Below are 16,878 nucleotides of genomic sequence, written 5' to 3'. Positions count from 1 at the left end.
CATTACCATTTGCACGTCCTGCCTGTCTTTCTCTTCCTCACTTTGTTTCACTATGCTCTCTCTCTTTGTCCCCCCCCCCCACCTCTGCATGCTGTTCCTTTTATTTTGTCCCTGCTGAGAGATGACTGGAATTTCTCATCTGGCTGAGAGGGTCATTGTAACTTTCTCCTCTTCCCCTGCTCACTTGATTTCCACTCCCATCCACCCTGCCTGTGCACTCTCTCTCCCCTCCTTTTCTGACGCTACGCACCGGTTTCTTTGGCATCCTGCTCCAGTGTGTGAGCCAAGGGAAGGCAGCACTCTCCTGGGACACTCCTAACTATCTCTGCCTCTCGCTCACACACACACACACACACTCCGCTTTTCTCTTCTCTGCCGATCAGGCTCATTCTGTACTGTGGCACGCAGGATACTTTTCTCACATCGGTAGTAAGGATGGGGCCTAATTTCCTTGCCTTGGATAATGAGCTTAGCCCGTGCTGAGCAGCTTTTAGCCCTGCAGGTTGTTGTAGTGGGCAGTGTTTAGCCCTTAGCTGTTCGCGAGAGGAACCAGAATAGAGAAGAGCTGCAGCCACAGCTTCAGCTCTCCTCTGTTTGCCTACCAGGACCACCTCTACTTGTACCGGCACTGCGGCTGGGACGACTCTCTGCTCTCTCTCCTCCCTCCCTCCCTCCTCTGCCTCTCTCTAACGCTACCTGACTCCCTCTGTGCCTGTCCCGGAGCACTGACAAACTGCTTTTTCTAGCTGCATCACCTCTTAGGCAGCTGCCCCTCTCTTTACCCCATCTTTTCCATCTCTTTCACCCTTTTTCTGTCTGACCCTCTCCCCTGACTTTGTTGCCAAAATGTATCGGAACCCGTGGATCTCCAATTACCTGACTCACGTCAAGTTTTGCAGCCAAGGTAAGAGCAGAGACTTGGGGCTGTGCGGCTTGAGGCAGAGCTGAGATTTGAAGCTCAGGCTGAGAGCTTTGGAACAGGTTACTCTGGTTGAGGAGTTTGGAATCGGAGATCTTAGAAGTTGGCAGGCAACGAACTGCAGGCTCCCTTCCTCAATGCTCACTGTCCTGCTTTCTAGCCAGCTGTCCTTGCACTGCAGCTGTAGCCTCCAAGGACACTACGCAGTAGAGATAAGAGACTTTTAACAGTGCAGGAGGCTGTTTTAGGGAAGAAGCTATTTCTAGGCTAGCTACTTAGACTCAGATTTAGGAAATTGTAGTTGCATGTATGGATGTGCTCTTAGACTTCAGAGTTGTCCCACTGACATGGTATGTGTGTGTGCACTGGGGCTGGATAACACGGCAAAATCAGTTTGTTTAAGTGGCATTGTCTCAATCAGTGCAGTCCATTGTGAGGCCAAAGTAAATCTGCACAATTGTTTTATTTTTATTTTCATTTTTGCATTAATACTGCATATTGCACATTTGCTCTGTTGACCAATAACAAACCATCTTGACAGTGCTAACCTTTGAGGGATGAGAATGACGGACAGTCCAAAATAGACAAAGTTATTGTAGTTTATAAGGTGCGCTACTCCGTCCACTTTTAACTGCTCTACAAAAGAGCTGTTGGCTAACTGACAGTTAGCAGGCTAGCTAGATCATAGAGTGTGCCCCCCCACCATATTCCTGGATTGCTAGTTTGCAGTTTGCTGCATCACTGTGTGGAGTCGCTACGTCACCAAGCTTCTAGAACCACATATGCTCGTTAATTTTGCCGTGACCTGTCATACTGTAATTAATGAGAAGAAGCATGAGTCAGCATGAGAGACAAAATGCTATAAAAGACATTTACACATATTTATATTTTATCATGGCGAAGGTTATGGATCATATCCGCCTGTTGTGAACGACCTTTGTGTTTAATAGATGCTGATGCACCGCCGCTTGGCCACAGGTCTATGTCTGCGACTCAGCATGCTTCTCATTCCCATCCTTCTCTGTAATATTTCCTGAGTGAGAGCAGAGTGTTGAGATCTGGGCTCTTCATGCTAAACTGGCTGGGAATCCACAACAGGTGGCCCACGGTTTCAGGGTTTTACACGAGCAGTTTTGGAAAAAGGAGGGTGTGCATTGACATTTGTCTGAGGTCAAGATATGTTGCTGTAGCTGTCCTTTGCACTCTGTTTTCTTCCCAGAATTTGGGACTGTGCTGCTTGGCTGCTTGAATACACATATATAATTGGCTTATTGTCACACAAGTCGACTGTTTGTAGCCTTGGTCTCACCTAACTTCTGATTCCCCATCTGTTTTTTAATGCTTTAGGTTCTTAAGCCTCTCTGAATGAGGTTTTAGTCTAACTCCAGTCTCCCAGCATGCAGGGTGAAGGCAGAGTAGGTGGGCAACTGTTGGGGGGGGGGGTAAGACTTACACACACACGCACATGAAGCGTGATGTAATGCAGACAGTTAAAGAGTGACACATTTCCTTTTGGGCCTGCTGTAATCCCAGGAATTGAAGTTAATCCTGTATCTCAACTCGGACATATGCTCAGCCCCTGACGCCTCTTTGGTTACCACACTGGGTGTTTTGGTGTGTTAAGACATGGAGGAAGTATTGCGGTTTGATTGACATCCACTTCAGTCTGCTTGTGGATGGTCTCCCATTTATTTGTCATGTCTTATAACTGTGGGGTTTGACCTTAGCCTCAGGTTAAACTCGGATTTGTCAGAGCAGAGCATTCCCATTGACAACTTAGCTTCTTTGTGTAGACAGTGTTATACAGTCTTTGTGCTTCACACCTTTGATTCCTTCACATAAAAGGCTTTCCTCACTTCAGAGCCTGAATGATACTCCACTGAATCATGAAATCATTTTATCCTCATGTTTTATCAGTGTCAAGCTTTTAAAGCCTCGTCAACACACACGGGGCACGGTGCTGAGGAATTCCTGCTGCATTCCCTCCCGGCTATAGCAACCATAGTGTGTCTGTAGATTACAGCCAGCATCAAAGGCTCTGCCACATCTGTGATCATTGTGGAGGTTTTTATGCCTGTGTCTGGAATGACGAATGTATTGAGGCACTTGGGCTTTCCAATGGGGTCACCCCTGATGGCCCACATGCCACTACATATAGGTTGTATGAGGTGTAAAAGGAATACAGATCTGGGTTGTGGAGAACTCTATATGTTAGACTTGACAATAGCCTCGGAGGGCTGCCCCGAAGGAGTGATGCTTTTGTTATTTTCACACTAGCAGCTAATTAACCTGTACTGTCGCATCTGGTTTTGTTTCACACTCTGTCTTAAAGGGACATTCTGGTATTTGTCAACTTGGGTGTTATTCTGAAGTGTTTGACCTTTATGAGTTTTGGTCACGATAACATTTTGCTTGCCACCTACATCGGAGGGATCAGGGAAACACAGGCTTAAAAAAAAAAAAAAAAAAAAAGAGTGCGAACCTCTTACAGCTTTCCAAAGATCATCAGTTTCTCCTGTAACTGCTATAGCAAACTGCATAACAATTGTAGTGCTGATGCTGTAGCTACCGGATTCTTCATTTATCATATAGTGGCATTGAATAAAAACTGCACCTTGTGTGCTTTTTATTTTTGCAAGTTGTAAAACAAGAACCATCTCAATAATTCAAAGGTGAACTACAGCCTCACAGTAGTATGAACAAACCATTGTACACACATGAATACAGCAGGTAAACCAGCTGGCAAGAAGACAAAGAAGTGAATCCACATGCTGTGTAGTTAGCTGAAGCATATTTGGGGCCTTTGTACCTATGGGAGCCTGCATTTGCAAATTTCTACAATGGAGAGAATGAGGAAAATGTCATCAGAATTAATGGTCATACTGGCCTAAAATCTGAGAATTAGAAATAAATTGACCCATTGCTCATGCAGGTCTGGTTTTGGTCCTTGTTAAAATTTTGCACCATTTCCTCACAGGCATCATAAATGCACCGCCAGAATCAGGATGACTTACTCTCTCCAGTGGTAGTTTCTAATATGTCAGTTTTGGGGTAGATGCTACTTGTAACTTCAGATCTTGCTTAGTCATCATCTGATTGACCTCTGATCACCTTTTTGATTGCGGACTGTACATCCATCGTTAGTGCAAAAAAAGAACTTGAAAGAACTAGAAAGAGCTAATATAACATGTTTTTTAATGATGTTGATCTGCCTTCTTGAGACATGTAGTGACTATACCGAACGACAAATAAAAAGGCAGTGAAAAGGAGCAAAAAAGGAAAGGGTTCAAAAGGTTAGATGTGAAATTTAAATGGTAATTTGTGTATTGAGTAAGTTCTGTTAGCCCAGAGCTCATGAGGCTCACTCGGTTTTCTAGTTCTAGAAACTGTATGTGTAGATGTTAGTGGGAGAACCAGCTGCTTTTCTTCAGTCCTTAGAGAGAGTCTTCACAGAGCTTCACCTCAGATTTTCATGTGCTCTGGACACATGGTTAGTTATTAGAGATCCCTGCATAATAATATGTTGCTGTTTCAGTTAGTCGAGGGTATGTGTGCGCAGGATTTATCTAACCATTGTTTTATAGTTTGGAATATCTGCTAGAATGGTGTCAACCTAATCTTTGGATCGTTGTCAAACGAAAACACAATCTGCTCAGATAAACAGGATTATCGGTCAGGGCTCTCAAGGAATGAGCCGTGTTTTCAACAACCGTATTCCACCCAGCTGAAACAATACACGACTATCCCCAAACACATCCAGGCAAGCCGCCCTCTCCAAATAAGCCGTCTTTCTTCTCAAATGATGTTTTGCTTAAGTAGGAGGGATTTAAAGCATCAACCCAAACATCCTTAATAAGGACTAACAGATCTGGAATGGGTGGTTAGGGGTGGGCGACCTCCGGGGAGAGGTTAGGGGTTTGGGTGGAGCGGTGGGGGAGTCAGGGGTGTCACGCGGCCCTGAGGTGAACTCGGAGAGGATGGAAGTGGGACCACATGTTTGTCCCAAAATTGCAAGGCTCTGGCCACTCTGAGGTCCGAGGGCAGCCAAAACTGCACGTTTGAGGTTTGGAGTCAATAACTGGGGCAGACGCAGACATTCTTTAAAGGGATGTTCCACAGAACGTGCATTCCTCACAAGACTGTTTATGATGCTTAATGACCACTTAATGCCCCTTTTCTTGGTAATGAGGCTGTATTTCTCTCTGGGCAGGTGTTTATGTCACGTTTTGCCCTCGTTTACTGACTTTGGCCATTCTCCTAATAGACACCAGATTTTATTAGGTTAGATTGTTAACTCTTGATTGAGTTTAATCACAGCTGCATAACAGTGTGTTTGCGAGGTTGGGGGAATTTGACAGTATGGTTTCTCCGTCTCTTCATGCTGTCGCCTATCTGTATTCATGGCGGTGCTGCGCAGCGACAGCGACGCGCTTGGCTGGCAGCGTCCCAGCTGCACTGCACTGCAACCTTGACTCACATGCAGTCAGTCCTCTGTCAAACCTTTTAAGAAATGACCTCATGCACGGCACATAGACATGATGCTTAACACATGACACTTAAGATGGAGACAGTCACCGTCTCTGGATGTGAGGGCAGCAATGATTTGTGTGCTGGTGTTTGTGGGGCTGGGTTTTAACTGTACAGATCACTTATTATTTGATGTGATTCAGCCGGGCAGGCAGATTATTGTTTTCCACATCATTTGTTTTCTCTGTGGAAGTCCACTTAATTAATGTGGGTCTGTGCCAAGGACCTGCACACAGACTGGTTCATCGTAAGGTGCCTGGCCGCAGTGTGTGTCTGTGTGTCATAAATGCTAAAATGGAGGGTTAGGCTGTTCACATTGAAATTGGTGAATGAGCATTGTAATGTGACTAAATGTTACATTCTTTTTTTCTGTTCACAGGACTTGCGAGTGAGACCCCCATTAAACTAAGTAACCCAAGATTGCTACAGAAGAGAGCTTTGAGGTAAGATATGCTGAGCATCTAGGTATATTAACCAGGTTCAGCAGGGTTTTATTTCTATTGTTTCTGGTGAATTTATCAAATCCTGGGTCCCAATTAAAGATCATTTAAATATAAATGATCCCATGTGTAAATTTTGACCTCAATGAATCATCACATTAAAGCCCCCATGTGCAGCATTTGAAAATGTCTCTGGTCACTCCTTGTGATAGTGCTGGGAAAAGAGACTGCAGTTGGCAATGCATAGACTGCAGCAGTTTCCAGTGGGCTTGGCTTATTTTTCTTTAAACAAAGACTGTCGCAATGAGAACGAAATAAAGATTAAAGATGCTAAAATCACAGAAATATTCTGCACATGTAGTCTTTAATTTTGAGACATTAATGAAAGTAAAATGAACAAATGAGATCATCATTTAGACAGATTTTGCTACCTTCTCTGTATTGAGCATCAGGAATTATGTGGGAGTAGCTAGGCTGCTATTTGGAAGTTCTGCAGTCTGTCATGCCTCTTTAATGGTCAATGCTTTAACATAATATGAGAACAGCATGAGTAAAGAAGTCCGCAAAGGTCAGGAAGCTGGCTGAGTAATGTCAGTTCCTCACCAAAATCTGTAATATCTAGTTTGCTAACATTAGCTAACATTAGCCACCATAAGCTATTGGTCATCGCAGCTCACAGACTGTATAAAACATGGACGTCGTCTCTGTGATGTCACCCATATGTTTCTGAAGAGCCATTGTGAAGCTCAGTGACGGTGACATCTTGCCAAACTCTCAGTGTGAGAATGAAACCTGGTTGCTGAAGCCTAGCTCAGAGTGGCCATGCCCACAATAATGCATGACTTTAAGCCCTCATATGATTAAAGTAATGAGTTATATAAAAAGGAATCCTCTGTATGTTTGTCATAAAGGAGGAAATTAACAAAAGAGACTCAAACAGTTTTTTGCACTAGGCTTTAAACATGTTAATGCTGTAAAGTTCTGCATTTGAATATGGAGGTCTATGGGGATTGACTCGCTTTTGCAGCCAGCCTCAAGTGGCCATCCGAGGAACTGCATATTTTGTCATTTCCACGTCGGCTTCATTTTTCAGCCCCAGACCTTAACCTAGACCCAAATGGAGATATCCACTGAACACATCCTCATTGTTTGTGCATACTTTGATTGTGGAAACAAACAGCAGGGTATCGGATAAAGCTGGTGTGCTTTGACAGGGCTAGTGTCCAAACTCAGTGAGAAACTGAAAGATAAGCTCACTTCGCTGCTTGGTAGTGTCAGATCTCTCTGCTGCAGCATTAGTAGGATTGCTCAGCATCGTGTTGTTGGCCGGTTGACAAATACACCAACAGCTCTACATATCAGCCTCCATATAGAAAATGTCCATTACAGCAGTGAGGACGTTGGACACAGTGACACCAACTTGGTTCCAAAGAGTGTGTGGGTGTGGTTTTGACTTTACAACATTGTGCAAGTAGGAATTAGATGTTGGAGGCTTTCAGTCATGAAAACAGATGCTGCTATGATAGAAAACGATCCACAATGTCTATGTATATCAGTGTGTTCACAACTCTGTGGTTGCTGGAATGGGCTGAACCGCAAAGTCATGTTTTCCCAATTCTTGACTGTTTCCCCACATGAATAATAATCTGGCAGTTCTTTTATAGCTGTATTGTAACTCTGTGGTTTTGAGTCAAATCCAGAAATGACTTCAGTATGTTTCTGAGAGACATTCGCTGTGTATATGTGTGAGGCAGAGGGTGTGACGAGGGCAAAACCATCTCATAATTTCTACATAAATATTTGGGAATTCAAGACTTGATGAAATTTACAGGTTGAAATCTAAATGTATTTGTTTAGATGATTAATTGCTTGTTTTTTTGGAGCCACATCCCCAATCCATTGGCTGATTGACCAGATTTTTGTACATCTTTCAAACCGATGCTGCTCCCAGCAACATTTTTTAATGATTCGGACAACTTTTTTGATCAAATCACATTCATTCACCGAGCCCCTTACAACTGCTTACACTGTCGGTCTATAAACAATCTGTGTTTCCCACAGCTCAGCCCTGTTTCAATAACAGTTGGTATTTTTCCTGCACCCCTCAGCTTCCAGAAAGAATTCTCCTTTGACGAAAAAGACGACTCAGCCAAAAGCACCAAGGATATAGATGTTAGTCTTTTGGCCAGTCTTCCCAAAGGTGAGTAAGGGGTTTTTTTTTCTGCCTGCTTGCAAATGGCCCTCCAATGTCAACTTTCTCAGGGTTTTTGAAAGTCACTGTTGTGCAACAGCAGTCTCTGTGCCAGGTGGATTCATGTCAAAATTTCTCTAAAACCAGTTTTTCGACTAGCACAGTCCTCAAATATTGTTTGCCGCTGCACCCTCTATGTTCTTGACAGGCTCCATTTCCTCCAAAATGTTGGTCCAATAAAGAGACATGGCCCTATAGAGGTTTGTGGGTCTGTCAAGTCCCACTGGATGGAGAATATAATAGTTTTATGAGCTTGTCCATAACTTTGTCTGCTGTTTGTTGCTGGGCAGTTCATGTGCAGTAGGTTTTTAGAGCTTTTTTGCTGGAAACAGCTTCCTGACACAGCGGAAAGCCATGCTATTAGAGCACTGAAAGTGAATCAGAACAGTAAAGTTGTGAGCTTGAAAACCAAACAATGAGTAAAAAGATGCAACACAACTATGGAGCCAGATGATAATTCTCTGTGGGTTCATCACTACAAGTAACACCTTTCACAACATGTCTTCAAAAATTTTGTCAAATGCATTTCATTTAAAAACATTTAGAGCAAAACCTAATGCGATTTGAAGATGTATTCAAAAGAATTCAATTAATTCATAAGCAATACTCAGTAAAATGCAACTGAACCCCATAAATAATTGCCAATACAGTCTTGATTAAGAACATTGCAAACAATAACTCTGCCGTCCATGTCAAACCAAAATAGATGTCTGTGACTGGTTTGGTTGAAATGCACTGCTGAGACAGGTGGTTTCCTTTCACTGAGCTTTAATGGTATTCTGTTTTTTATTCTTACTTTAGTATCTGAATTAAGGAAACGATTTGAGGGCATTACCACAAGCGCAAGTGACTGGGAAATGAACAGGTGAGAGGGTGATGATATGTGGAAAAAGCTGCAAGCGTTTTTGATAATGATAATGTTGGGGCGAGTAATAACATGTCTGAGGTTGACTACTTCTTTTTCCCTGGTTGTGTGTAGAAAGGAACGAATCGCTCGGCGGTTGGAGGGCATAGAGGGTGAGGTGCATCCATCTCTGCTGCCTAGCTTGGTGGCTAACCGGCTTCTGGAGGAGGACACGCCACGATACACCAGGGCCTCTGATCCCTGTGAGCCCTGCGGTGGTGAGACAGATACATGACCAAGACAAATGTTTGGCTCTTCCTTTGTGTGTGCTTCAATGAGAATGACTGACTTGTGTCCTCTCTGTGGCCTCTAGTTACAGTCCAGCGGTATGGCACGGAGGGATTTGAAAGCCCAGAAATGCAGCTTACAGCTCCAGAGCGCCCGTCCAGAGCACGATGCAGACCTGACCCTCAGTCCTCCATCCACACAGAGCCTGTCTACGGTTCATCCTCCACCACCGGTGCCCCAGAAGGGGAGTCCAAGGCCGAACGCATCGCCCGCTACAAGGCAGAGCGGCGCAGGCAGCTGGCTGAGCGCTACGGCATCTCTTTGGATCAGGAGCCGGACTTGGACTGTCCCTCCCGCTACAATCGCACCCGGAAAGAGTCAGAAGGCTCAGAGAGGCGAAACAGAGCGGAGTCAGTAGGGGAGGAAGGGAGGGATATCACCCTGACTTCTTACAGCAGTACCTCTGTCACTAGCCCAAGAGCAGGACGCACAGCCCCGCAGCACAGCCACCCCGACTCTGGTTATGAGATGGGTCGAAGCAGAGTGGACTCGTTCTCAGAGAGGGAGAGGCTGATGAACCTGGAGAATCAACGCCGAGCTGCTCCTCCTGAGCCACCATCCTCTTCTTCATACATGGATGTGACATCATTGTCCTCAGTTGCCAGGGTGCCTGCCAAGGACCACTCAGTCACAAGCATGCCGCCCAGTTCCCCCAAGCTGAGCAGGCACCCGTCCCTCTCATCACCCAAACATGGGGTGTCTCCTGGGGACCTATTCATTGAGCAGCAGGCCCACAACATCCTCAGCAGACAGGGGTGAGCTGTCTTGATCACTCTTCCTCTTTGCCTTCATCTTTTTGATCCCTGTTTATCCCCCACATAGTTTCTTTCCATTGTTTTACAAAATGTAAGAAATAGAGTATATATGAAGCCTCCTCTGCTCTGTATTTGATACCTCATTGGCAGAGCATTCCCTGTCTAAGGTCCAGACTCCAACTTCAAATCCATACACACAAGTTTTGAGCAGGGTTTCCATGTGGCCAGAACACTGCTGCATCACTCTTTAATAGATGGACTTGCTGTAACAGCGTTATTCGTCAGATTGGCTCTGCTCTTCTATCTCTGTTCCTCATATCCACACATGTCCAGGCCTGTCCTGTTGGCAGGAGTGTGGTTTCATACCAGGTCAGGTATCCTGAGCTTTGAGCGCAGACCAAGCCCCACTGAGAGCTGCAGTTGGACTACAGTACGTGTGTGTGTGTGTGTGTGTGTGTGTGTGTGTGTGTGTGTGTGTGTGTGTGTTGTTTCTATTCCTGGGATCTCAGGTGCATCTGTTGAGAATAGCACATTGCTGTACTTTTAAATTCCCAGAGGAACTCTTACTGGCCAAGCTGTTGCTGTTTTGTTAGTAGGCACTATAAACAAGCCTATTTGGATGCTGCAAACCTCTGGCTTCTACATTAGAGGAACACACAGTTCAGTTTTTTGGTTCTAGGCTACATGAATTGTGGGAACATGTCAGGGGCATGGTGCCCTGTGGCACTCAACACCTGCCACTCACTGTACAAAGAGAGATTAAGTACAAATTATACTTTCCACATCTGCATGGCCACCTGTATTAAGGTGCCCATTGTCTGCTTGCAGCCCAAAAGTTTTGATTGTATGAACAGCACATGTGGACTTTACACACTGAACTGTGCGAACATGCTTATGTGTCTAGACACCAATTGCAGTACATTGTTAGCTGAGTACGTCCCTCTGTTCATTACCTCCATTCATTCCTTTGTTGTGGTGATGTTGTTCTGCTCCCAGATCTCAGCTATTACTTTGGTTTTTGTAATGTTATCATAACTTAAAAGAAAGACAAAACTACACAAATGAGATCCAGGTTGTAATAAACTAGGATTTTACTTTAATTAGGTCAACCAATAGCCTGATTAGCTGTTCCATTGTTCACTACATTCGGAATTCGTTAAATTCTTCTGAGCATGAAGTGTGTTTATTCTTATGGTCAGCATTTCCCAAACGCTTTGCACTCAGATAGCCATAAGTATTGTTTCAAAAACTTACCTTTTGTGTTTTTATCATCTGATTTTGCTCTCTTTATAGTGCTTTTTGTGAACCAGCAGTCATTTCTGCTGCACATGCTAAGTTCTAAGGAGTGCACAGTACAGACTGTAACAGCTCGCACACTTCTATATATCTATCTTCCTCAATTCTGATGTAACAAACAGCTGGTCCTGTTCAGGTCCTGATCAGGCTTCAGCTCTGAAGTCCATGTTTCTACTGAACAGATGAGGATGATTCTACGACCATGCTGTCATTCTCTATCCTATGTTCTTGCCTGCAGCCTCCACTCTCACTGCTCCTCAATCCCTCTCAGGTTGCAAAACTTGGCCGGTGTGTGTGTCTGTGGTGCAGGGAGGGTGTTGTGTTACTGGGCAGCTCAGTGTGACTCCACGGTCAGATCTCTGACCCACAGCTGGGCTTGATCAAGACCAGAAAGGCCTGATGGGAAAGAAGCACACAGGAGAGTGTCTCCTCACTCTCCTCTCAGGCTGTCTGTGGGCCCCTCCAAATTCTTTGACAGGCCTGACACGAATAGCTACATTTTAGGACTTAGTCATAAAATGTCATGAACAAAGGCCGTCCTTTTTTAACCATTTAATGACCTTGGCTTCATTATTGACCTTGGAAACTGTCTGTTTCAATAGGCATAGTTTCACATAATGTTTGTTAAAATGATTTTTGAAGATGCTGTCATCAATGTTGGCCATCCTCTTTACATTGCTGCTGATGGTGTCTGTACAGTGTAATTACAGATCCTTCCTTGTAGCATTGAAAAATATTATTATGACATTATCTCTTTTTTTATTGGGAGTCATTTTGTTAGACAGCAGTTGAGTTGAAGTGAAATTGGTTGTTGCCATGAACCCATTTAAAAGCAAAAACACATTTTATGCCTTTATTAGAGAGGTAGACCAGAAAAAGGTGTGAAGCGCTACATGGGTCCATAGCTGGGATTGAAACAGGAACATTGCAGAATGTAGAATGCATCCTGTTTACTTGCCACTAGGACGCCCTGTCCTGTAGTGATAATGACTTGTCATGTGATCAGATCTGATGCTGAATGTGCTCGAATCCATGCCGTTCCACTAAAGTGTTAGACATATTGACACATCTGTGGCAGTTAAACCCCTACCTGACCTGATTAGGCTGAGTATAATTTGGAACTGGTCCAACTTGGATCCGCTCTTTCTGTATTCATGACTGCAGGACGTTCTCCCTGATTTTGTTGGACTCAGGCTTCTGCTTAATTAAAGTAATTTGTCTTCATGTAGCATCAGAGGGCCAGCAGGGCTCATCTGCCTTTTGGCTGTGGTGGAGTGAGATGGCACTTCCTCTGAATATCTGCTTCAGTCGACAAGACCTCAGACAGGTCTGACTTTACCGAGTCCTCTCTCTTGATACAGGAAAGCACTGATAACATGTTTTATTCCACATAATGTAGTTTCTCTGTGGCCAGATCTGATATAAGTCAGAAGACACATTCTGTTTTTCTAGTTGCTCTTAATCTAACAAACAATAAAAAAGAAACATATAGTTCATATTTTATTGAGTGTGATGTCAGAAACCACAGTAACAATGAAATGTCTCACTGGGGAGTCGAACTTGTGTTCTTAGCAGGATCCTGCTGGTGGCCAAGCCCATTCTCATTCTGGTCAAGCTCAATGTGAAGTCAGTGATGTGTGTAATGTAGAGCTGTGTGCTCCAAAAAAAAAAGGCTGAGTGCTGAATCTAGGCTTTGACCCACCCACCCACTCACATGTCTCCCATTGGGTTTCCATTGGTACAGTGCAAGGGGGACCCTGAGCAATGATTGGTTCCTCCAGACTGATGCTGAGGGCGACACCCATTCCCTCATCAACTGGCCCTCGAGGTACACCCAGGCTGGTTGTGGCTCACCCCTGTATCACCCGCCATGTTTCATTCAGCTGGACTTACCAAAGCCCATCAAGCCTCATGAGCAGTGCTTCATTGGTCAGAACAGAACCCAATACTTCCCTACATTAGTATCATGTCTTTTCTCATCTCATAGGGTTAAATCTTATTTACAATTTGGGTCCTGGGCTGATTAGAAGACACAAATGTTGCCTGAGGGTCAGCTGACATCACATCATGATCATCCTCATTGCCACAAGCTGTTCCCTTTGCTTTGGTCCATAACTTCATTTCCCATGCACATGTTGCTGTGTTCAGTTTAACCCCAATGTGAAAATAAATGTTTGAAAGAGCATATTATGTTGAACATACTGAGGTAAAATATTGGGTGCTGATGTTGCCATATTGCTTCTTTTCCACAAGTTATGCTGATTTTTATCAGTGACTTGAGGTTTGGGGACAATTAGCACCTTCTACTCCGATTTTACCTCACTGTTGGTCCTTTTTTTATTTGTCACGGTCTACTTGTCTGTCAAAAACTAGGTTAGGTAGGTGCTATATCAAATAAGGCTAGATATCATTTAGGGTTTTTCAGTTGCCTCCTAATCAGCAGGTTTGGAAGTTTTCTTCAGTATCAGAGTAACCCAGTGTTGGTTGTCTGTTCATCCATGGGTTCAGTGCAAATAGAAATAGCTAATAGCTATTCCGGCATGACTATTCATAGTATAAATGTGCCCATTACAAGCTCACTCAGTCCATGGCGACATTATATTTCCTGCTTGCACCCCCCTATGGGAAACTGAGAACATGATTATCCTAAATAGAAGCAAGAAAAAGGGGGCCCATAGACCACATGCAGATATTTCCCCTGTGTTCACAACCTGTGGACGTACTGGCCAAAAACTGTCCCAGAACATGCAAAGTACAACTCACATACAAATATATGGCATTTCTAAGTAGGCCAGCCTACTCTGAAAATATCAATATATGGCATGACTAATGTCATGTAGTGGCTCCTCTTAAAGCCTGTAAGGAAATAAAGGGAATAAAAACTTAGCCAAACGTCAAAGGGTTGATTGACAAGTAAGATAGGTAGCTGTAGCCATAGTTTTAATACCTTACTTTGAGAAACACAAACATGTTTTTCTTCTAATCCACACAAACATGCCAACTTTCTCAGTGGATCAGGATTTAATGTCTTAACACCAGTAGCCAGAACAAAGGAAAGTTGATAGAAGAACAAGGAAAAAAAAAAAAAATAGGATTTAGGAAATGTTTGATCAAACAAGATCAAGTTCAACTTTCAACATTTGACAAGAATCATCAGAGTTCAAGTTGAGTGCTGCGTGTGTTTGCTCCTTTAATCAAACCAAGTACAACATTCATCTTTATGAGTGTGAGAGACATGTGCTTTGTCTATTCATGTAGCACAAATGCTAACCAGCCCTTTGTTTCCCTGAAGAATCCGAGTTAGGGAGAGGCTTGCCAAGGAGGAGGGCCGCCAGCGAAGCCCAGAGCTGGGAAATGTTGCAGAAACGCCGGCGTACCGCAGACAATTTCAACACCAGCCCCAAACGTCTACACACTACCACACAGACCTACCAGGCCCACAGCAGGCTTACTCCCATCCCCACCATCACCCCCAGGCTCAGCTATCTCGACATGGACCATTGGGAGGACAAGAGGTTGGCGGGTACCCCAGTTACCTGTCCATGGCATCTGGTCCCACATCCAGAGCCGGGCAGCAGCAGCAACCCCAGGAGGAAGAGACTGACGAGTCAGAGGACGTGAAGACAGCGGGCCTTTTGAGGAGTAGGAAAGCAGTGTTGCCCTCTGAGATCCGCCGCAGGGAGAGGAGCACTGAGGACCCATGGAGAGGAAGAGGGGAAGAGGAGCTAGGGATGTCCAGGGTGCTGAGTCTCAGCCAGGCAAGGGAGGCTGAGGCAGTGCACCCTGCAAGAGGAGGACATAAAGGCAGAGCCAGATGGGACGAAACAGAGCACACACTGCAAGCATCAGATAGCAGGCCCAGAGAGTGTGAAAACGCCATTTATATCCACAAAGGGTTGGCTGCCACCCACATCCAGCCCAGAGTGGCACATGCAGGCCCAGGAAACTCCACCACCAACACAGCCGTGAGGCGCTCAATGTCAGATACAGGAGATCCACAAGTGCCCAGTCAGAGGAACCTGCAGCACCAGGCCCACGATCCCCGAGAGGTCAGGGAGGGTGAGGCTTTCAGTAACCGAGAGAGTCAGCATGACTCCCGGGTGTCTGTGGCCCAGCTCAGACATTCCTACATGGAGAGCACCACCACCCCACCAACCAGCCGCAGGAATGAGCTGTAGGTGCAAAGTGAAATGCTACTCACTAGCTGGCTTCTCAGGAACTCATACTGGTGCTTGTTACCTCACATCCGCTGGCTTGTGAATGACTAACAAGCAACTAAGCCTGGAGTGAAGCTAACGCCAAAGCATAGTTCTGTTGCAGAGTTTCTAATCTGTAGAGATGGCATTCATGCGTTAATCACCCTAGCTTCCTATGATTTCCTATGATCTGGTTTTTGGCGCTGTGACTTGCTTAGTTACTACCTGGAGCCTGTGAATGTGTGCATGCTTTAACCGCTAATAAATCTGCATGGTCTTCCTCATGTAATTCAAAACCAGGGGTGTGACTGAGTATTCAAACCTCCACCTCTGCTTTTAAATGTCTACATTTTTGCTACCAGCCCCTCTCTGTCTCTCCCTCACCATGCTGTATTTTCTCTTTCCTTTGGGTATTCTATCTGTTGGACCCTCTCCTTGGGTGGCCCCTCCAGTGAGCTTGAGGAGGACAGGGCACTCATGGGCTATAAGGCCCCATGGAGAGGGGAGAGGGACAGGGGGCGCAGGCCCCGGCAGTATATCTGTCCCGGGGAGAGTAGAAAGACCTCAGAGAGGTTTAGGACGCAGCCCATCACGTCTGCTGAGCGCCAGGAGACTGATAGGTACTGCTTTGGACTCAAGAATGCATGGCTGAGAGTGAAGAATGCTGGGAAATATCCATATGATCGTGCATGCCAAAGAAATCATAACATGATGTTTGTTTTGTAATATTTGATGCACAAAATTGTTGATCCCAATCAGGTTTCGATGCACTATACTGATTAATCATGAAGCATAATGTGTTTAGTGTACAGTAAATAATCCTGCAGTATATAGCAAATCCATAATCAGATTAATGTCATGAGCTGGATCATGTACACACACACAAACATGTACACTTTCTCCTTGATTTAGCCCCTCACTCTAACAACGTTAGCGAACAGGGAAGCTTAAAGGCCAAAGGTCTCTCTGATTTGGCCTTGGCAATGGTCATCACATGTGACCATACCAGAGAGGAATGAATTGCTCTTTGTTGGTAATCACTCCCTGAGACCCTGGAGCTGAACAGACTTCTGTAATGCTGTCTAATTCTCGAGCTTAGTCTGCTTTACTAGACCGTGTTTCCCCCTTTTCATTTCTTCTCCTAACACTGGCTGTCACATTTCCAGCGTAACAGAAACAACAGCATCTCGTCACCTCCTCTGATGAGCTTTCTCTCTCCTGTCTCTAACGACTCACCACCCCTTGATATTACTGAATTTATGCATTGTTGCATGGATACTTGTAGCTCTTGGTAATTTTCTT

General features: G+C 44.7%; 1 protein-coding gene across 4 annotated transcripts in view; it reads left to right on the top strand.

Moving 5' to 3' along the window:
* Positions 1 to 371: 371 nt before the first annotated feature.
* Positions 372 to 16,878, top strand: part of svila (supervillin a) — a 50,720-nt gene continuing 34,213 nt past the window's right edge. For all 4 annotated transcript variants that reach the window (XM_076761357.1, XM_076761356.1, XM_076761355.1 and 1 more), the window contains exons 1-9: positions 372 to 904; positions 5,826 to 5,889; positions 7,995 to 8,086; positions 8,939 to 9,002; positions 9,117 to 9,259; positions 9,355 to 10,084; positions 13,125 to 13,208; positions 14,673 to 15,554; positions 16,029 to 16,196. In XM_076761357.1, coding sequence (XP_076617472.1) covers positions 847 to 904; positions 5,826 to 5,889; positions 7,995 to 8,086; positions 8,939 to 9,002; positions 9,117 to 9,259; positions 9,355 to 10,084; positions 13,125 to 13,208; positions 14,673 to 15,554; positions 16,029 to 16,196 — 2,285 coding nt within the window. In that variant the 5' untranslated portion in view covers positions 372 to 846. The remainder of the gene's footprint in view (positions 905 to 5,825; positions 5,890 to 7,994; positions 8,087 to 8,938; positions 9,003 to 9,116; positions 9,260 to 9,354; positions 10,085 to 13,124; positions 13,209 to 14,672; positions 15,555 to 16,028; positions 16,197 to 16,878) is intronic.

This window comes from Chaetodon auriga, chromosome 21 (genome assembly GCF_051107435.1).
Source record: "Chaetodon auriga isolate fChaAug3 chromosome 21, fChaAug3.hap1, whole genome shotgun sequence".
NCBI classification, from domain to species: Eukaryota; Metazoa; Chordata; class Actinopteri; order Chaetodontiformes; family Chaetodontidae; genus Chaetodon; species Chaetodon auriga.
Note: the sequence above shows the minus strand (reverse complement) of the source record. Positions and strands in the feature narration are given on the sequence as shown.